This window comes from Odocoileus virginianus, chromosome 3 (assembly GCF_023699985.2).
Source record: "Odocoileus virginianus isolate 20LAN1187 ecotype Illinois chromosome 3, Ovbor_1.2, whole genome shotgun sequence".
Taxonomy (NCBI): domain Eukaryota; kingdom Metazoa; phylum Chordata; class Mammalia; order Artiodactyla; family Cervidae; genus Odocoileus; species Odocoileus virginianus.
In genome coordinates this window covers 18,464,774-18,486,183 of record NC_069676.1, presented here as the reverse complement: position 1 = coordinate 18,486,183, position 21,410 = coordinate 18,464,774, and the positions used below count along the sequence as shown (strand labels likewise).

The following is a 21,410-nucleotide window of genomic DNA, read 5'->3' as shown; positions in this document are numbered from 1 at the left end:
AAAAAGCATTGCTCTAGTGCTGTGTCCTGTCCCCTGGCACCTCGTGATAGGTTTGAAGGGACTTTGTCCAGCCCAGGTCTCTACATTTGAGTCCACCTCTCCTGAGAGTCGGGTCAGAGCCGCTGACCTCTGCCATCAAGAGAACTGGACATGGAGCCCCCTGCCTTTTTTTTTTTTTTCCTGAGTGTGCGGCACAGCTGGAGGAGGAAATGGCAACCCCCTCCAGTATTTTTGCCTGGAGGATTCCATGGACAGAAGAGCCTGGCAGGCTCCAGTCCATGGGATTGCAAAAAGACTGAAGCGGCTTAGCACATGCAGCATGAGGGATCTTAGTTCCCCAACCAAGCATGGAACCCATGCCCCCTTTTGTGGAAACATGGAGTCTTAACCAGTGGACTGCCAGCGAAGTCTCTGGAGCCCTTCTTCCTGCTTCACTGAGCTCTTCTGATCTCATGGAGAGATGTTCCCAGCCCTGCCTGCACAGCCCCAGGAGTGGGTCCTCAGTCCTTCCCAAGATACCTGTGTCCCATTAGACCAGGGCTTCTACTCCCCAGGGGTGAGTCTAAGCCCCAGGGGACCAGGTCTGGGGACATCTGTGCTCCTGGCATTGAGTGTGTGGGGGCTGGGATGCTGCTCAGCACCCCACAGGGCCTGGCATGGCTCCCCAACCGGGAATTATGCAGCCCCAATGTCAGCTGTGCTGAGGAGGAGAGTGGTTTACAGGGGGTGGCTCTTGCTGGTCAGCACTTTTCCACCCACTAAGTAAGGTTCTGAAATCACCATTTGCTCACCCTGTCCCTCCGGGATGAGCAATGTCCCCAGTTCTCCAACCCAAAACAAAAAGGCAGTTGTGATAAATACATTTATTTCCCCAAGGTCCCCCTGTGCATCTGGCCCCATATCCAGCAGGGGAGGACATGAGGGGTCAGCCAGAGCATGGATGAGATTTAGGGCTTGTGGTAGGACTAGGGGGGAGGTTCAGAATGACCCTTCCCTGGGAGTCAGGCCAGGGTGCAGAAAGAGGGGGGGTCTCAGTAGACCACCTCATACACGGTGGCCTTCTTGTCCCCAGAGCCTGTCACGATGTACTTGTTGTTCCCAGAGATGTCACAACTGAGCACGGAGGAGGACTCCTTGGACTGTGGACAGGATGGGGAGGGGGAGGGAAGAGTGAGGCGCGGCCAAGGCCAGCACGGTCTGGCTCATGCTCCTGACCACCTGCACGTTCAGAGGGAAGACACAAGGCAACTGGGGCAGCGCCTGTCCCCAGGGGTGAGCCATGGTCAAGGCCGGAGCTGAGACAGGACTTGGGGGCCCAACACGGTGAGCCTGGCCATGAGGAGAGAAGGAGGGTAACAGTTCTTCCAGAGAACAGTGATGATGCTCCTGGGAAGAGCAGGAACTCAGTTCCCTAGAACAGGAGAACTGCCATCTCCTGGGAAGCTCAGAGAGGGTGTGTGTACCAGACATGAGGTCACACAGCACAGAAGAGAGCTAAGGCTTAAAGCAGGATGACCTACACCAGCACTCCGCAAAGTTTTTCTTTTTTTTGGCCACTCAGCTTGAGGGATCTTAGTTTCCCAACCAGGGATTGAACCCAAGCTCTGGGCAGTGAGAGCACAGAGTCCTAACCACTGGACCACCAGGGAATGCCCTCAGCAAACTACTGAAAAGGGCCCAATGGTAAATTTTCAGGCTTTGACCTGAAAGTTCATTTAAGTCCAATGAGCTCTGGCCAGTAAGTACAAGAACCAAATCAGTCATTGTTACATCATCTACTATTTTTTTTCCCCCACAACCCTTTAAAAAATGTAAAAACCGTTCCTCATAGAGCAGGATGGCTCTAAGAAAGACGCCAGAACAAGTGTTGTGGAGGATGGAGAGAAATCGGAACCATTCCATGTTGCCAGTGGGAATGAAAAATTTGGGAAAGAGTCTGGCAGTTCCTCCAAAAATTAAACAACTCTCAGCAATTCCACTCCAAGATAGCTGCCCAGGAGAAATGAAAACAGGCATGCACAGGAGAATGTACATGAATGTTCACAGCAGCGCAATTCACAGCCATCCAGAAGTGGAAACAATCCTAGTATCCATGTGGTCTGCCCACACAGTAGGATATCAGCCTTTATATTCCTTAAAACAGAAGGAGGTTCTGACACCTGCTGCATCATGGATGGACCCTGGGGATGTGATGCTCAGTGAGAGAAGCAAGACACAGAAGAATAAAGTGTGTGATCCCATTCATATGAGTCATCAAATCCACAGAGACAGGAAGTAGACAGTGGGGCCGGGGGATGGGAAGTCAGTGTCTCATGGGGACAGAGTTTCAGCTTGGGAAGATGAGAAAGTTCTGGAGATGATGGTAGGGGTGGCTGTAGGACAGTGTGAATGTACTTAATGCCACTGAGCTGTGCCTTTAAAAATGGTTAAGATGGTGAATTTTATATGGATTTATCACAACTAATAACACAGTTTGTGCACAGATATGGCCTTCAGGCTGACCGCCTGCTTTAGTAGCTCCAGGCTGGTGAGGACGCTCCCCTGTCGAACCCCCACCCCTCTCTGGGTCCTGGGGCACCTGGTGTCCTGCAGTGGTGGTGTGGGGGCAGAGACCTCAGACATGCAGTACCTGGAAGATGCTGGCCCCGTACGGCGTCCTCCAGGCATTCAGCAGGTTGTCCTTTCCCGTGCTCACGAACCACCGCCCTGGGGGAGGAGGGTGAGTTCAGGAGGGCGGTGGACTGGAGGAAGCCAGGGCCAGGGGTGGCGGACAGAGACAGGGCAACCTGGTCTGTCCTCTCCCTCCCTTTCCTGCATCTCTGCCCTCCCCTGGCAGACAGGAAGCCCCTTTGCGGAGGCTCCAGCCTTCCTCCCAAGTTCCAGATGGTGAACCCAAGGTCCCAAAGAGCTCCAACTGACCTTCAAGAAGGGGGAGCCCCAAGAGAGGGTGGCCAGATAAAAATAGGGTGCCAGGGAGTTCCCTACTTGTCCAGTGGTTAGAACTCTGCTTTCACTGCTGAGGGACCAGGTTCAATCCCTGCTCAGGGAACTAAAATCCCAAAAGCTATGTGGCATGGCCAAAATGGGGGAAAGAAGCAAAACAAAAAGAAAAACCAGGGTGCTCAGTTACATTTGAACCTAAGATCAACCATGTATCATTTTTAGTACAGGTGGGTCCCAAATAGTTCATTATCTATTTTTTAACAAATATTTATTTGGCTGTGCCAGGTCTTAGGGCATGTGGGATCTAGTTCCCTAACCAGGGATTAAACCCAGGCTCCCTGCATTGGAAGCCACTGGGCCACCAGAGAAGTCCCCCTGTTTTTTTTAAGTATATATAAGTTTCATGAACTACTTGGGATATATCAGTACTGAAAACAACAAAAAATTAGTGTAAGTATATCCCATGCAATATTTGAGATCTATCTGCACTAAAATAGTATAAATCATATCTCATGCATTTGGGGGATATACTTATGCTAATAAATTATATGCTGTTTAGTGTACAAGTATATCCCACAAGGTGCTTGAGACATGCTAACAAATTCTTTGTCCTTTAGAGCAGTGGTCCCCAACCTTTTTGGCACCAGGGACCGGTTTCATGGAAGATAATTTTTCCATGGGGAACAAGATAAGAGGGGGTGGCTTCAAGGTGATTGCAGCACATGATATTTATTGTGCACTTTATTCCTATTATTATTACATCAGCTCTACCTTAGATCATCAGGCAATAGATCCCAGACAGAGGTTTGGGACCTCTGGTTAGAGTATTGTCCCATGCAATACCTGGGACATCTATTAAGGAGTGATGTGTTGTTTATCTAAGATTCAAATGTAATCAGGCATCCTCTTTTTCTGCTGTGGGTTTTTGTTGTTGTTGTTGTGTTTTGGCAACCCTGCCTCAGCTCCCCAGCTCCCCGAGGCCCCGCCCAAGCCCCAGAGACGCACCGCAGGAGGCAAACTTGAGGGACAGCACGCAGCTCTCATGGAGATGCAGCTGATATTTCTCGGGCTTCCGGACATGTAGGAGCTCCACACTACTGCTCTCCATGCCAACGGCCAGCCAGTCCTGGTTAGGGCAGTGGCCCAGGGAAAAAATCTAGGGGTGAAGAGAGGAGACAAAAAACCCCTTGGCATGTGGTGGGGGGATGCCCAGAGCTGGGGGGGCCGGGGGAGGAGGGGAGCAGTCCAGCATTCTGCCGCTGGAGCTCCTGCATTTAGAGGCAGCTGGCCCTGGGCCTGGAGCGGAGCGCAGCAGGCAACTGCGTGTCGAATCATTAATATTAATCAGAATTACACGGAGCCCCGGGGCCTCACATCCATTATCTTCTCTGAACGCAAAACAGCTCTGGGAGGGAGGGAGGGGATGAAGCTGGCGAGGACCGCAGCTCCCCTTGAGCAGATGGTGGAAGGGAAGCTGAGGCCATGTCCAGCTCAAGGTCACAAAGCAAGTCCAAGAAAGACCAGGCCTCCTGACTCCCAGCCTGGAACGTTCCCCACTTGCCAACACCTCTTTTTACTTTGATTTGAAAGGATGCAGTGGCCTCATCGGTCTGTGTGCCACGTCAAGCACAGCACAGAGAACGGTCCTAAGCCTTTCTAAGTCTTCCTGATAAATGAGACACATGTGGAAAGAACCATACATTCACAGCAGAGAGAAGAGTAGAAGGTTGTGCGTGTTCCCGGCCATATAGAAGTGTCTCTGTATAAAGAAGAGGGTGGGCTGGTGGGATGGGAGATATTCACCATGGGATCACCAGATATGAAGCCACCCATCTAAGTGTTGGGGACAGGGAATGGACAACTGTATCCACCTGCACTCCTCATGTCCCTATCAAAGGAAGCTTCAAGCTAAAGAGAAGAGAAGGTAAAATGTGTTTGGAAGCTAGTTCCCAGCAGGCTTCAAGGAGGAGGCAAATTGGAGATGGGTTTTGAAGGATGGGTAGGAGTTTACCAGTTGGAGGAAGGAAGGGAAAGGCCTGTCAGTCAGAAGGAACAATAAGTGGGAAGATCTAGAGGGGTCACGGGGCATGGTGTGTGTAAGACTAGAGCACAGAGGCCTTAAAAAAACATGCCAAGGAGCTCACAACCTGCCCCCAAAGCAGCAGGAGACAGGACCTGGGTCTAAGCTACCTGAAGACCTGTCCTTGACTATTTGCTCAGCCCCGGGGAGCCCCATGATTCTGTCCAGCCCCTTTACTACATCCTTTGGTCCTGATTTTCAGAGTACCCCCAACAGAGACCTCTCTGTATCCAGCTCCTACATCAGCTTCTATCTATCCCCTGGGGTCAGCAGCTCCTCCGTGATGAGTCCTGGGGTAGGGGTAGGTCAGGAGCTCTCAGGAGGGTCAAGAGGTTGAAGGCTGGGAGGAGAAACCAGCTACACAGGAGAAGACAAAGGAACAGGGGAATGTTTCGGCAAGATCATCTGGGAAGATGATCTGAGGGTCTTAGTAGCCTCACAGCTTGATATGAATCATCTCCTTTGTGTTTCCCTGTCTGTCTTTGAAGGACTGATTAAAGAGGAATGACTGGATGTGTCTCAAGGGCAAGAAAGATGGACATAGAGACTAGGTGTTTGGTCCTATCTGGCATCTGGGTGCCTCAGGGGGAGAGAAAGGGAGGCTGGATTCCCGGAGCTGTGTCCCACTGCCAGACCCCGTGTGGCACCTGAGAGCTGAAGTCATGCTGCTGCAGCTGGCGGCCCTCCCGCAGGTCCCAGCAGCGCACGGTGTTGTCCAGGCCCCCTGTCCAGAGCCGAGTGCCATAATCCGAAATGTCAATGCAGCTGGCCCCATCCGTGTGGCCCTGGAACTGCCTGGAGAAAGGAGGGCCCAGGTGTCAACCCCAGAGGTGGTGCCGCTTTAGCGTCTTCCCAGGCGGCACCAACAGAAAAGGGCAGGAGCTTGCCCGAGGTCACAGGGCACCGGCCACCCACCTGACCATGGTCTGGTTCTGCAGGTCCCAGACCACAATGTTGCCGTCGCTGCAACAGGAGAAGCAGACCTTGGCGTCAGGACTGACAGCCAGGGCATAGCAAGCGGGCGCCGAGGAGGTCAGCTCCGCCTTGATTCGAGGAGTGGGTGCCGCCAGGTCCCAGATGGACAAGGTGCTGGCTTCACCGCCCACGATCAGACTCCGGCCGTCAGGCAGCAACTTGCAGGAGCGAATGTAGTTGTCCCGGTTCTGGGAGGGGAGAGAAGCGAGGACAGTAGGTGGGACCTCCAGCCAAGCCTGCAGGAACCCAGCTGAAGAAATCATCCCATTGGCCTATACGCTCTGCCCCTGGTAGGCCCTTGAATTCCACCCATTGGCCCATAAACCCCATCCCTGTTGGGCTATAAATCGTGTCCTGTTGGCCTATAATCTCCACCTGTCAGTGCCCTAAGAGCTCTGCCCCTAATTGGCCAAAGGCCCAACCCTGGTTGGCCTATAAACTCCACCCATTGGCCTATAGCCTATAGCCCCTAGGTGCCCTATAATCCCTGCCCCTCTGGCCTGCAAGGTCCCCATCCCTTGTCTGCAGGCCCCGCCCCACCCTCACCAGGCAGTCCAGCTGGGCCACTGGCATCTTGGCGCCGGGCTGGCCCACGTCCCACACCTTCACGCAGCCCTTGCCACCCGTGTACACGTGCTGTGTGGAGCCGCTGATGGTGACTGCGCAGACCACCTCGCCGTGTGCCAGTGTGTGCAGCTGCCGCGCATGCCGGGGGATGCCTGCACCCACCAGTGCATCGGAAGGGAAGGGCACCGGCTGCATCTGCCCGTCCGCAGACACATGGAAGGAGTAGGCCCTGGACATGGAGGTAGGGCATGATGCACAAGGAGCCGGGACCCTCCTTACCCTCACCCCCCAGGGCAGGGAGGGGTCTTCCCCTGCCTGTGCCCCCATGTGTTTAGGGACAGAGCCCCAGGATCAAAGGCGATGTGGCACGGTCAGCGTGATACAAAAGAGGAAGTGGTCTGGCTGTGGCCCGAAGCAAGCACTTAGTACATGTCAGTGAATAGAAGATCCAGGAAGATGCCTTGTGAGTTCCAGACAACGCAGTCCAATAGCAGCCACACGGGGCGAGTTAAATTTAAAGAAATGTAAAATTTCAGTTCCTCAGTTGCAGTGACCACATTTGAAGTGCTCAATAGCCACAGATGGCAGATGGCGGATGGCTCTCAGATCAGACAGCCCTAAGTATAGAATGTTCTTCTCATGGCAAAAAGTTCTACCGATCTTGGGGCCGGCTCATTCTCTGGGGTGGGATGCATTATTGGGTATGGAGCAGCATCCTTGGGTCCCCTGCTTCTAGAGGCTAGAAGCATTGGGGTGTGACAATCAAACATATCACCGGACCTCACCAAATGACCTGGGGGAGGGGCAGCACAAATCAACGCCCTGCTGAGAACCCCTGGTCTACATCCTGCTTGTTACATCTCTCTTTATCCAGACAGCAACCTAGTCTAGATCCTGCTTGTTACATATCTCTTTATCCAGACAGCAACTCTGGGAGCCCCAGTTATCTTGCAGAAGAGACTTTTGCGACAGGCAGAGGGAGAGCCCAACCCCCACCCCACAATATAAGCGCCTCAGAGGAGGCAGGGAGCACCACCCTGGTACTCACGGCTTTCCCCCAGGGATGGTGGGCAGGGAGGAAGAGATGGACGACCCTCGGAGATGTGGGTGAGATTCAAATGCCATCTGCCAAAACACCAATGAGGATGTCATGGGGAGGGTGACTAAAACCCGTGTCTGCCTCTCCTATGCTCATTTGCCACATCCCTCTCCGTTTATCAGAGGACCCCTCCCCACCGATTTATCAGCCCCTCCCAAGAAAGGGGAGGTGCCCTCTTCTCTACCTATCCTACAGATGGGAAAATGGAGGCTTTCACATGAGGGAACCCCAAGGTCTCTAGCTGGAGAATCCTAGCACCCCAGAGTTGGAGGGATCCTGATGAATCTCCTGTCCAATGCTCAGAACAGGGGTCAGCAAACCACGGCCCCCTGCTTGTATTTGTAAATAAAGTTTTAGCGGCACACAGCCATCCCATTCCTGTATATATTGTCTAGGATGGTTTTGAGCTATGAAAGCAGAGTTAGGTAGTTGTGATAGGAACCAACTGGTCTGCCAAGCCAAAAATGCTCACTATGTGGCCCTTTACAGAAAACATTGCTGACCTCTGTTCTACAATGTCACTTGCAAATGCCCATCCAGCCTCTGGCCTGGGATAACTCCAGTGACAGACATTTTATTCCCTCTGGAGGCATCTACAGCCACTTCAGGATGGCTCGCTCTAGCCAGCATTTATCCCAGTACTGGGGCCCACACAGACCTTGTCTCCTCCCCTTGCTGCATCTTGGGGGTCTCATGCCTCTCCTTTAGCTCCTCCTCACGGATATCACTCTGTCCTCTCCCTGGGCTAGTCCTTTCTCTGCAATCTAACAAAATCATTGAAGTCCCTCAAAAATCAGGGCAAACTACTATACACCATCTGCCAGAAGGCTGAAGGGGACTCTCACATTCCATGTTTGGGGTTTTGTTTCTCTTAATGCAGCATGATCACAGTTGTCTTTTCCATAGTCACAGGTGCTTATCTGTACTAAGCTTGTGGGGCTACTGAGACTGTCAGATCATCTTCTCACATGCACTCACCAAGCCAGGACTCCCCTCACTTTCCCCATTCCCTGGTCTTTCCACGTGTACCTGGTTTCTCCTCCCAGCCCCCAGCCCCTGGGTCCTGCTGACACCAGGCATCTCTCACCCTGAGGACTCACCATGGGGGAGCGTCCATACACCACAGAACCGCTGACCTGGGGGGACAGGTGGAGACTGACGTAGGAGCCGGGCACAGAGAGGTCCCCGTTCAGGGCGCTGTGGGAGCCTAGGCTGAAGGATGTGGTGAAGGGACTGGACAGGGTCAGGGGACTCCTCAGGGCTAAGTAAGAAGGGACAAAGACAGGTTTTCAGACATGTTGGGCTCAGGTCCAAATGCCTTAGGGGAGCTCCAAGGTTCTCATGTTCTAGCACAGCATCCACCATGCCCTGTCCTATCTCTAGGCACTTAACAGATGCTGTTCACTCTGGCCAACAAGCCTTTCCCTTTCCTTTTTCAGTTGTTGAACTCCTACGCATCCTTCAAAACCCAGACTCAATTGTCCAGCAACATCTCAGGAACATCCTCAAACCTCCCCCACTCTACCCCTAACCTCCAACCTTGCCCATCTTGGGTCCCTCCCTCTACCCCAACCCCCATAACAATGATGGGGAAAGTGAGGCTCAGAGAAGTCAGGTCACTGGCCCAAGGTCACACAGCAAGTAAGTGTCCAAAGCTGACCTCAAACCCAAGCATGTGTAACTCCAAAACTTGTCTTTCTAGGGTACTGGAGCCCCCAAGAAAGTTACTTCCCCTCTCTGGGACTCAGTTGACCCCTGCCGCCATCAAGCCAAGACAATGAAGAAACAAGAAGCCCAGAGTGAGGCAGTGTCTAGCTCAGAGTCATGGAAAGGGCAAGGTAATGCCAGGGCTGTAAGCCAAACCTCCTGTCTCTCCACCCCCATTTTCAAGAACTCCCCAGAAGGGAGCAGGGACTCACCAATACTGTCTGTGGAAGGGGCAGGCTTGGCTGCTAGCTGGCGGAGGTGACTGGCAGAGCTGGGCCCAGGGGTGGATGCGTCCTGGGGCGGGGAGGAGTCACAGGATTTGGAGGCGGGAGTGCTGGCTGGAAGATCGTTCTGGGGGGAAAGGGCAGGACTGAACACCAGCAGGCACTTGGTGCCTTGTAGCCCAAGGATCTGAGCGGAAAGTGAGAGCAGGTACCCCTGGGGCAGACCAGGGCTCATGGCAGGTATACACAGACACCTGGGGACAGGCCCCACAGGTGACCCCCTGAGCACGGGATCCATGTGAGCATCCGTGCACATCCGAACTCCAGGTGGACATCTGAGCATAGGCCCTCGGGAGGCACACACAGGAACCCATGCAGTCTTGGGAGAATCGCGCATGTGTGTGATAAGGTATACGATGCAGCCGCAGGGTAAAAAAGGGCGGTGAACATTCACATACCATGGGGATTACGAGAGAAGGCAGTACACAGACTTAGAGGGTGTCAAATCCTTTAGGGCAAAGGACCAAACTCGAGGATGGGCTCTGCAAGCAGGAGACCACAGCGTGCTCCCAAGGCAAGACCCTAGTACTGCTGGGCACCCACTTGCTCCCCATGAGGAGGGGATGTCCCCCACCGCTGTCCCTCCCCATGGGGACCCTGGAAGAGAGGGGAAGCTGAACCTCCATGTAGGAACAAGCTCCATCTCGGCTTTCTGTCATCGCTTTCTTTGCCTTTCAAGAAACTTCACATCCTCATCTTGTGTGGGCTGCACCCTATCTTTCCTTCACAGGATCACACGTTTTGTGACAACCACATTCACACACCCATGGCAGGGAGTAGTTGGGGCCAACACGGGGACAGGGGGGCCTTCTGGGGGCTTCTCCATTAAAATAGCACTGCCCCTCCCACTCTGCATCTCCTTGGCATGGGAGGAGGGCACAGGAGATGCCATGGGAGCCCCAACCTTGGCAGTTGCCATAGCAACCTGCTGGGAGGGGAGGCCTAGAAACCGACACAGTCTCCCTGGTAAGTGCAGGGCAGGGGTCTGGGGAAGAATTGGGGGCAGGGACGAACCGAGCAGAACTGAGAATGCCCGGGGGTGTTGGGAGGGGTGGGGGAGTGCTATCAGGTGGTCCCCTACACCTGGCATCAAACATCAGGAGAAGCAAGGAGAAAGTTTTTCTGGTATGAGTCATCTTTCCTTATAGTTGGGGCGGGTGTGTGTGTCCCCAAGACCTTAACATTCACAGGGCTGGAGTCAGCCTGGCCAGTTGCCAATTCTATAGTTTCACTCACTGTGTTTATTTTCACTGACTTCCTATCTAGTGCTAGAGACACTTGTTTTCCACATAAGATGGTGAGTTACGTTTTAATATTATTTACAAAGTTGCCTTTTCAGATTTATTGAGATTCCACGGAATGAGTCCACTTAGGAAAAATTACCGGGCTAATGCAGAGGTGGATTTTTAGGAACAAAATAATCAGGAAGGGAATGCTGGACCACACCAGCCTGGCTCATTTCCCTCATCCCACATCTAACGTGGCAGTCTGTTTTCAGGTCCCTGGGATGAATAAAATGAGTTTCAAGGCCCCCCAACTCCTTACCAGGACGAGTTCCTTGGCTCTGGGGAGCGGTGAGCCAAGGCTGGAGGCCAAGGAGGCTGGACTGTCCACAAGGTCCCGACGAGCAGGGATGCATGTAGGTGCCTTTCCACATGGGGTGGTTGCTGGGCTGGGGGGCTCGGAGGGTTGGTCCTGGGTTTGAGGAGGTGACGATGAATGGGGGGAGCTGAAGTGGCAGAGGAAGGAGAGCTCCTCTCTACACCCAACCCGTGTTCCACCCCGACATCTAGGGTGGACATCTAGGACCCACCTTGGGAGGATTATGAAACCTCCCTGTGCCTCAGTTGATTCATCTGTACAATGGGTTTAAGGACATAAGCTACACAGAGTAACAACTCTATATGGGCTTGGTTTTGTTTCCCCTCGTTGAACAGATGAGGAAAAGTGAGGCCAGGGAAGGGGTGTCACTGCCCCAAAGTCACGCAGAGAACCAGGGCATGAAGCCACTTCCATTGCCCACCTCTGGGGTTCTCTGGGCCTCAATTTCCCCATCTATGCTATGGACAGGAGGTCAGCCTGGGATGTCCTGGTTTCCCCTACTCCCCCTGGCCCCACAGCACCCCCATCCCAGCCATCCCACAGAGAGGGGAACACCAGGCCCCCACTCCCCCTAGGCCCCCCAACCCCCCCAGATAACCCACTGCCTGCTCTGTGCCCAGACCAGAACTGAGGTCAGAGCAGGAAGAGCCTGGACCCTGACTCACCTCATCCACCACCAGGTTGTAATCACTCTTGTCCTCGTCACTCTCCTGGGGGGACATGGGGGGAAGAGAGCTCACCCTGGCCCCACCCCTGCCTCCACACCCCCTTACATCTCCTTGGGAGGGTCTGATTGGGATTCTGGGGCTTGGTTCATTTGTTCAAGTACAAGGGAGGCCAGTGGGGGAAATCTCTCAACGGAGAAGAATGAAGAAGATGATTCTGACCCAAGAGGTGCTGTGTGGCCTCAGTTTACCCCTCTGTGCAGTGGGGGGAGAGGCAGAGGCCCGGAGCATCCTTACCTCCTTCCCAGCTCTCGACCCACAGAGGCAATCAACCTCTCAGGCTGGTTGGCCTCACCCCACCCCCATCTGCCACCCAAGTCCATGCGTGCCTCCCCCTCTACTCACATAAGGTCCTGACAGATCCTTCTCCTCGGCTCTCTGCTTTCCATTTCCACCCAGGCCGCTGGGCCGCTCCTCGTCCACCACACTCTCCGGGGGTGAGGGAGACACACTCTGCAGAGCCACAGGGGCCAGGCAGGAGAAAGAGTGAGAGCCCTGAGCCCAAGACTGGGTCCTGGCCCAGCCAGAACCGAGGATCCCCATCACTGTTATTAGGATCTGTGCCCCAAGCTTCTCATCTGGAAAAAAGGACCTTCCAAGGGCAGATTCAGTGGTGTTGTGACAATCACAAATGTCCCCAGACATCACCCAAGGGCCCCTGGGGGGCACCCCTGCAAACTGAAATAAGCTCTGAGTGCAAAATGCATTTGGAGCTTGGAGACAGAAACGATCCCATTAAGACTGTTTTATGTTGTGAGTTTGGGTTCTAAGAGAGGCATGAGCCAACCCTGCAGGTCTCTTTGCATGGCCCTGCAATAAACCTTTCTCTGCTCAAAAAACAAAAAAACCTTTTATGTTGATTACAGGTTGAAATTTGTAGATGCATTGTGTTAAATAAAATTTACTGTTGAAATTCATTTCACCTGCTTAACTTTTCTAATGTGGCTACTAGAAAATTCATAGAGATGTTTACAGAAAGTTAAATATGTGATTGAAAATGCATGGAAACACACACACACACTTGAGTGCATGTAAAACCATGAAGTGGGAATAAGACCTGTGGGGTGCACCCATGTCTATTTTCTGACTGTGACACTGTATTTTAGTTCTGAAAGATGTTATCACTGGGTGAGGGGTACAGGGGACCTCCTTGTACATTTCTTTGCGGCCTCCTGCACATCTGTAATGAGTGCAAAACTAAACAATTTTTAAAAACTACCTACAGGGCTCACATGATATTTCTGTTGTGCAGCACTCTTGTAGATGATAAAAATGGAGAGGATGAGGGATAAATTAATGATGGAGGAATGGATGGAATTCTACCCAGGCATGCATTCATTTATTCTATTGCAAAAATCGCTAGAGATGGAAAATTTGAAATAAATAAAACTCTAGTCTTATGGGCAGTCCCCTACCCCCCCCAAAAAATGGCTACACAGTGTGAAAGCGGGATGTGGTCTCCTTCTGAGGCCTCTAACAGCTCAGAACAAGCAGCTTCAGCCACATGTGAATACAAAGCAAATGTTAGATAAGAGGGCAAGTCCCCCGAGTCTGTCAACTTACCCTGCTAGGGACTCTCTCCACTGGCGCGCGGGGGTGAGGTAAAGAGAGAGAAAGGAAAAGAAGCGGGGTTATATCCCACGGTGCTAGAGCGCTCAGCTGTCCACAGCACATAAAGCCCTCTTCCCAACTCAGAAACTCCCTCCTCCTTCTAACACCCTGGCAAGGAGTGGACTATCCCTTCCCTGCACCATTCAGATAGGTGCCCAGAGAGGTTTATAACTTGCCCAGAGACACATAGCCCATGAGGAACAGAACTGAACCTGCAACTCTGCAGCCCCCTCCATTCCCTCGCATTTTAAAATTTTATTTTATTAATTATTTCTTTTAAGGCTGTGCTGGGTTTTTGCTGCTGTGTGGGCTACTCTCTAGTTGAGTTAGGTGAGCTTCTCATCGCAGTGGCTTCTTGTTGTGGAGCACGGGCTCTAAGGAGCGCAGGATTCAGTAGTTGTGGCTCCTCAGCTCTAGGGCACAGGTTCAATTACTGTGGCACACAGGCTTAGTTGCTCCACAGCATGTGGGATCATCCTGGACCAGAGATTGAATCCATGTCTCCTGCATTGGCAGGCAGTTTCTTTACCACTGAGCCACCTGGGAAGTCCCATTCCCTCTCACTTAGATGAGTTTAGTGGTCCTGCTATCCTCTCCCCATGCCCCCAGCCCCTGCCATTGGGAATGTCCACTCACCTCTGGACCCCTCCGCCTCCACACCTGCCCGGTCCTCCTTGGTGACCGCAGCCAGCTGAGCCTGGGCGGCCAGGGCTCCCGACAGGGCCAGCAGCCCCGTGGCACTGCTGCCCACCAGCCCCGCTGGGCGAGGGGTGAGGGGCACAGGGGGGGCGTGGTGGGCCAGTGGCTGGAGCTGCTGCTGCTGGAGAGGAGGGGGGTGGGCCAGGGGCGGGCGGGGGCAGACCCTGGGAGCCCCCGCTTCCCCTAGCCGGAGAGGCTGTGTCTGGGCAGAGAGGGCATGCCTTGGGGTCTCCAAGGCTACTGGAGCCCAGGCCAGCTAGCTGCCCACCCAGCACCCCCAGCTTAACCACCGAGGGCAGGGAGGGCGCAAGATGACTCACCCCAATGAGACTGTTCAGCTCCCCTACTGTCACCTGCTTGGCCCGCTCCACGGCCTGCAGGACCTGCTGTTGGTGCTGGAGGTAGGGGTGGGGTCAGGGGTGCTCAGGAGAGCTCCCTTATCTGATCAGAGACCCCACTTCTCAGACAACACCCTCTGGGACCCCCCCTTTTTTTATCAGTCACACCCTGCTGGCATGTGGGATCTTAGTTCCCTGACTAGGAATCCAATCTGCACCCCCTACATTGGGAGCACTGGACCATCAGGAAAGTACCTGCCCCTCTTCTTCTCTCACTTGCTCTATTATATTTTCTTTCTCTCCTTTCAAAATCAGGAAACAAACAAAGCACTGCAGTGCAGTTCAAACCAATACTTAGAAAGCGGAGTTTATACATCAGAGTCCCCGCCTTTGGCACTGCTGACATCGTGGCTGGGTCACCCTGTATGGGGACCGTCCCGGGCACTGTGGTGTGTGGAGCCCCATCCCTGCCCCCAACACTCACTGGATGCCAGAAACACCCCCAGTAGTGACAACCACAAATGTCCCCACCATCACCCAGTGTCCCCTGGGGACAGAATCACCCCCCAGTAAAGAACCACTGTACAAATAAGCAGCCACGGACCAATCACCCAGGTCACAAAATACAAACTGGCAATCTCTAAAGGGCCCCCCATGCACCCCACCCTCATCCCACCCTCCTTCCTTCCTTCCTCTCCCCCCCTTCGCACGGTGATAAAACATCCTCAACTGCACTGTTGGATACAGAAGCCGTTTGCAGCCACTGAGCACTTGAAATGTGGCTGGTGCAACTGAGTAACGAGATGCCTCCTTTAATTAATTTGACAGAAATTTACATATTAATTTAATGTAATATATTATAAAAGAAATAAAAATTAATACAGATGTAAATGGCCACATATAGCTGGTGGCTCCTGTGTTCTCTCTAAGGCCACTTTTGCACCCAAACTACCCAGGATGGAGACTGGGGCTGTTCCCACTAAGGAGGTGTCAGGATACTGATGGGGGGTCCTGTATGGGGCACACCTGTGAGAGTGTGTCCAGGCCAGGGGTTGGTATGTTTTGACTGCAAAGGGCCAGAGAGTCAATAATTTTGGTTTTGTAGGCCAGAGGGTCTCTATGGAAACTCCTCAGCTCTGCCATTTTATGGGGAAAGCTGCCATAGACAATAAGAACATGAATGGGCATGAGCGTGTGCCAATAAAACTTTATTTACAAAACAAGTGAAGGGCTAGTGATATTAGCCCTCAGGTTGTTGTTTGCTGACTCCTGGTCTAGAAGCATAGAATTTGCTGGGGCACACATGGGTGTCTTAATTCACTCCTTCCCAAAGTCCTTTTACCCTATTGCCTACTGTAGTTTGGCTTCTGTCATGCTGGGCCACCTTGTTCAGACATCATCTCTAAATCCGAGACCAGACAGAACGAATCTCACTCCATCTCAAGAGCCCAGAAACCTTGATGGAGTTTTGATGGGGTCCAAACCAAAAGGAGCATCTTTCCCCTTTTGTGGTCTCCAACACAGTGAGGGCCCCCTGTGTAGGCACCTTGTGTCAGAATCTGTCCTCTCATCTCTCTGGAGATAGAATGTTCCAGATGGAAGCAGGAATGGGGGTTGCAAAGGTCCTGAAGAGCTTGGGGCATTTGAATAAGGGCTAACTTTATTTTTTAAGTTTCAATGAAGTGCTCACACTCTCTTGCCTTATCTGCCCCTTTCCACATTTTTGTATTATTGTGATTACAAGTACATAAGAGTTACCCTTTAATCATGTTTAAGTGGTATTAAGCACATTCACATTGTCCTGCAACCATTCCCACAATCATCTCCAGAACTTTCTCATCTTCCCAAATGGAAACTCTGTCCCCATGAAATACCGACACCCCGTTCCCTCCCCCAGCCCTTGGCCCCACCACCTACTTCCTGTCTCTGTGGATCTGACTCCTCCAGGGACCTCCTGTGAGTGGAATCGCATAGTATATGTCCTTTTGTGACTGGCTGATTTCCATCAGCATAATGTAGGGACTAAGTACCAGGGACAGACTTTTATTAGGTGTTTACTAAACACCAGCATCATCTTCACCACCTTGTATGTAGCCGCTGTTCTAAATTTTATGACAGAGGCACAGACAGGGCAAGCCACTAGCCTAAGGCCACATGGTCAGGATTTAGACCAAGGCAGCCTGGCTGCAGGCTTGAGCACTAACCCCCTTCCCTCTCAGCCAACACTTGCCTCCATCCTGAAAGTCCCAGCCCAGCCAGTGCCTAGACCCTCAGGCCAAATCCTTCTTCCAGTTTCCCTCCCCCACCCCCACGAAGCCCACTCACCTCCTGAGTCAGGAAGGGGATAATCTGAGCACAGATCCCACTGAGGCGCTTCACAATCTCGGCCTGGCAGGAAGCAACGGGGAGGAGGCTTGGAGGGCAGGCTGTCAATCCACAACCTCAACTCCAGGGCACAACAAGCCTTTGCAAAGCTTGGGGTGAGGGGCCTGTCACCCACAGGTGCAAATATGGGACACAGGCTGAGAGTCTGGCGGAGAGGCTGTCCACCTGATGTCCAGTGCAGCCTTGAGCTGGGAGACAGGACGGATATACCACCTGCCAGACCCCCTCAACAGAGATTCCCAGAAAGCAGGTGCAGCTGCCCAGTGCAGACTGGGACCTACCCCTGCCCCACCAGGAGCTTTTAGCATAAACAGAGGGAGGGGAGCCCCCCACGCCTGGAGTCCCAAGTTCAAGCCCTGGCTGGACCCAGGTCTTTCCCAGGCATGGCCCCTCTCTCAGTTGCCCCTGTGCCCTGGGGCTGCGGTCAACAGGCCATCCCAGTATACCACACTCAGGAGTGTGATGCTATAAGAAATACACATTGTGGGGGAAAGAATTTGAAAAAGAATAGCTACTGAGTCCCTTTGCTGCATACCTGAAACTAACACAACATTGTTAATCAACTCTAACCTAATATAAAATAAAAAGTTTAAAAAAAATATATATATATATACACATTTGCTCTTTGCCCTGTTCTTGGCACAGAGCTCCCACAACCCTAGGGATTTCAGAATAGTAGAGGCGAGAGGAGCATTTTGTCATTCACAATAAGTCCATGTCACCCACATTGAGTGACACTTAGGGATGGAACTTCTTTAAGTCCTACCCCCAACCCCTGACCTCTAAGGAGGGGAGAGGGGCTGGGGGTGGCAGAGAGCTTCCTGGTGGGTGGATGCATGTTTGTGCTGGGACACAGTGCCCGGAGAAGGCACAGAAGCTCCAGGTCCGTCTCCATAACCTTGTCCTGTGTATCTCTTCCATCTGGCTGTTTCTACGTCATATCTTTTTATCATAAATGGGGTAATGTAAGTAAGAGCTTTCCTGAGTTCTGTGAGCCATTCTGGCAAAACATCAGACCAGGGAGTGGGTTATGGGAACTCTGATTTATAGCTGGTGGGTCAGAAGCCCAGGAGGCAGGAGCAGCCCTGTGGGGCCCTAATCCTACATGTATTAGGACCCTGAACCGCTGAGGGTTTGCACTGACTCTGGGTAGGTGTGTTAGGGTTGAACTGAAGCATAGGGACACCTAGCTGGTGTCAGATTTCCAGAACTGTTCTGTGTAGCGAAAACACACACATTTGGTATCAGAAAGTGGGTTAGAAGTAGTGTGGTTTTTCCTGTAGGTTTCATCTGGGACCCGGGCTGGGCAGGGAGTGCCCCATAGAGGCAGAACAGAGGGGAAACATGTGAGTGGGTGGGGAAGGGGGTTTTCTGTTAGTCTGTGTTTTGCCTCTGCCTGAGTTACAGAGCTGCTGGATGCATCTGGGTGAGGTTGTGTCTTCCATCTCATACCAGGAGGGTGGAACCAGGCTCCCAGAGCTGGGGACCCTACACCTTGCCCTCCACCCCATAAAGAGGTCAATTTCATGCACCCATAGGACCACACTTGCTGAAGGCAAACCAGCCCCCTCCTACCCACACCAGACCCAGCAGAACCCACAGAGACCCAGAAAAACATGCCAAGGCAGGCTCCCTCCAAGCACTCCCAGCTCACCCTCACTTCCTCCCACCCACCAGAAAGAACCTAGGCTCTGCCGATTTATTCTAATATTCTGATGGACAGAACCAAAGATTCCATCAAGCTCAGAATCTCTGGGTCCCTCTCATTCTCTTAGAAAACATTTGGGTGCATGGGTGGTTCTGTAATAAAATTCTCGCCTCCCCTTTAGAAACCATCAGAAAATCTTGAGGTCAGCCTCAGGATCTGGGGGTTAATGTCGGGCAAATGGAGCCGATTTCAGAACCTTCAGGTATGACTCAGAACCCTGAGATCACTCTCAGACACAGAAGACAGTCTCAGAACCTTGGATCATTAGCATTAATCTCAGAACCTTCAAAATGGCATCAGAACCTAGGGGTTCTATCTCAGACCGTAAGGATCCATCTCTGTATGTCAGACACATTGGGCTGAAAGGGACCTCTAAGACTGTCCGTTTGTCCCCTCTTAGGACAGAAGTCGCTCACTGGGCTCCGTGACCTGGCTGCTGGCCTCTGCTACAAGGAAGCCTGGCCCCTGTCTGCTGCCCACATCTCTCCTGGACAAGATCTCCAGAAGTTCATTTTCGAGGCTGAAATCTGGCCCCTGGTCCCAGAGGTTTCAGGATAAGACGTCTCCTCCCTGGACCTGTGACTGCTGGAGATCTGGGTCCCTCTCACAGCTTCCAGACCCCCCTCCTCCCTACTGGACACCCTTACCCCCAACACACTGTTACCTGCTTATGCATTTCGATGTTGAGCCCGTAGGACATTTCATAGTACTGCGAAGGAAAGGCCATCTAGTAGTGTCCACCGTAGCCATGGATGTCCAACTGCACTGGATGACTCTGGGTCTTCCAACAGCCCCCAGACACAGGGGGATCACAGCAGGACCCAGAGCCTCCCAGCTCCTTGGGGGCCCAGAGAGGGAGCACAGAGAAGAAAGCAGGACTCCCCTCCCTCCATTCTCTCCAGGGGGTGGGGTAGATGAGCAGTGCCCAGAGGCCCCGGCCCCTCAGAGATGCCCAGGAGGAGAGGCAGTATCCTCGTTTTATTGTTCCAAGAGCTGGGAGACAGCCTGAAACCCCAAGCAGCCCATTTTACAGATGAGGGAAACTGAGGCCCACAGCCAGCTGGGGACATGTCCCAGAGTGGTACTGGAGTTGGGGTTCATGCCCATCGTGTTTCAACTCACAGACCAGCCATCTTCCCCACTGCCTCCCACCCAGTATGACGACCCCCTCACCATGACATAATGTCGCTGCATTTCTGTCTTCTCACTGGCCAACTTCTCACACTCCAGCTTGAGGCTGGGAAGGAGATGGGACATTGGGATTCCATTCTCCTTGCCCCCCAGCAGAGACACCCACGGACCCCTTCTGGGCCAGTTTCCACAGTGATGAGATTGGCTCTCCCCTGCCCCACCTCCTCACACCCACCCCCCCAACTCCCGCTCCCAGGCCGGCCCTACCCTTCCCAGGCTCCAAGTGTCCCAGCACTGTACAGGCTGTCCTCACCTACCCTTCTACCTGGAAGCCCTCCTCTCGGCCTTGGGGTCCCTCTGTCCTCCCAGCACTCTGGTGACCCCGCCCCTCTCCCCTAGGCGAGCCCCCTGGGGAGGGGCGCCCCGGTCCCCCACCCCTTACCTGTGGTACTGAGCCTGAAGAAACTGGAATTCTTCTTTGATGCGGTCGCAGATCTCCAAGATCGAGAACTTGAAGGGCTGGCCGGACTGAAGCGGGGTCTTGGGGGGGATGTCCAGGTCTGAGTTCCTGGACGCCCGGCGTCCCCCACCTCCCCGCAGCCCGGGCCCCTACTCACCGGGTGCCTTCCCTGGGGGTACATCCTGCCGATCCGGGAGGCCCCCCGCCACGACTCCGGTGCTTGACGATCTGGGGGGGCCAGGCGACGGCGGGGTGGGGGACAGGCTGGGGTGGGGGGGTCTGCCCGAGAAAGAAGGGGCAGCGGTGTGGGGCAGGGGACCCCGGAGTTTCCCCACCCTCTGAGCGAGCGCGCGGGGTCGCGGGGACCAAGGGGCGCCGAGGCCCCCGCCGGGCGTGGGGCGCGCGACCGGCGCAGAAGGTCGGGCGAGCGGCGGCCGGTTTCGGAGGCGCGGGCGGCGGGCCCCGCGCGGAGCCGCCTCCCTCCGGCGGGGCTCGGCCGGGAGCCGCGGGCAGAGCCGCCTTAAGGTGGCGCCGCCGCCCCCGGCCCGCCCACCCGGCCCGCCCGCTCCGCGCGCCGCGGCCCCGGGACCACCCCCTCCCTTCCACCCGCGACCAGCAGGGAAACTGAGGCTAGCGTCCAGCCCCGCAAACGTCGCCACTCCCCACTCTCCCGAGGACCCAAGAGAGTAAAACCAGTTAAATACCTAGTGACCCACTGTGAAGGTAGCCTGGTGCGGGGAGGACAGGAGGGGCCCAGAAATGGTTTGAGGAAGTGGGCTTAGACTTAAGGATGGGGAAAACAGCCTGCCAAGCGCTGGCTGGAGAACCTGCCTGCAGGGACAGGGTCTAACCTGTAAAAACAGCAGAGAAGGGTCGAGCTGCAGGGCAGAGCCAGGCCCCTCCACTCTCACTGGGCCTGGGTATTTGGTATTCGCACCTGTAAAACGGTCAAAGCAGGGTCTATTTTTCGACTACACGCACAGGAACAGCCCTCAGCCTGCCCTGGAATGGAGTAAACTTCCAGAGATGGGAGTTGGGTTCCCATGGCCACACCAGTGGACCTGGCTGTCTCCCCTCTCAGACCATGAGCTCCTAG

The 21,410-nt window shown here is 53.7% G+C and overlaps 1 protein-coding gene across 2 annotated transcripts; it reads right to left on the bottom strand.

Annotated features, from left to right (window-relative positions):
- Positions 1–848: 848 nt before the first annotated feature.
- Positions 849–20,799, bottom strand: TLE2 (TLE family member 2, transcriptional corepressor). Of its 2 annotated transcripts, none has more exons than XM_020895370.2 (20): positions 20,472–20,799; positions 20,297–20,394; positions 19,897–19,960; positions 19,388–19,432; positions 16,956–17,018; positions 14,613–14,687; positions 14,230–14,413; positions 13,546–13,565; positions 12,328–12,435; positions 11,923–11,967; positions 11,201–11,350; positions 9,584–9,722; positions 8,765–8,925; positions 7,614–7,690; positions 6,545–6,794; positions 5,939–6,186; positions 5,671–5,818; positions 3,949–4,099; positions 2,630–2,706; positions 849–1,139 (listed from the first exon to the last, which is right to left on the bottom strand). In XM_020895370.2, the coding sequence occupies exons 1-20, from the start codon at positions 20,493–20,495 to the stop codon at positions 1,032–1,034; spliced, it is 2,235 nt and encodes a 744-aa protein (XP_020751029.2). In that variant the 5' UTR covers positions 20,496–20,799; the 3' UTR covers positions 849–1,031. The 2 variants fall into 2 exon arrangements, with proteins under 2 accessions (XP_020751029.2, XP_020751030.2); XM_020895371.2 differs by having other exon boundaries at positions 14,230–14,410.
- Between the last annotated feature and the right edge of the window lie 611 nt (positions 20,800–21,410).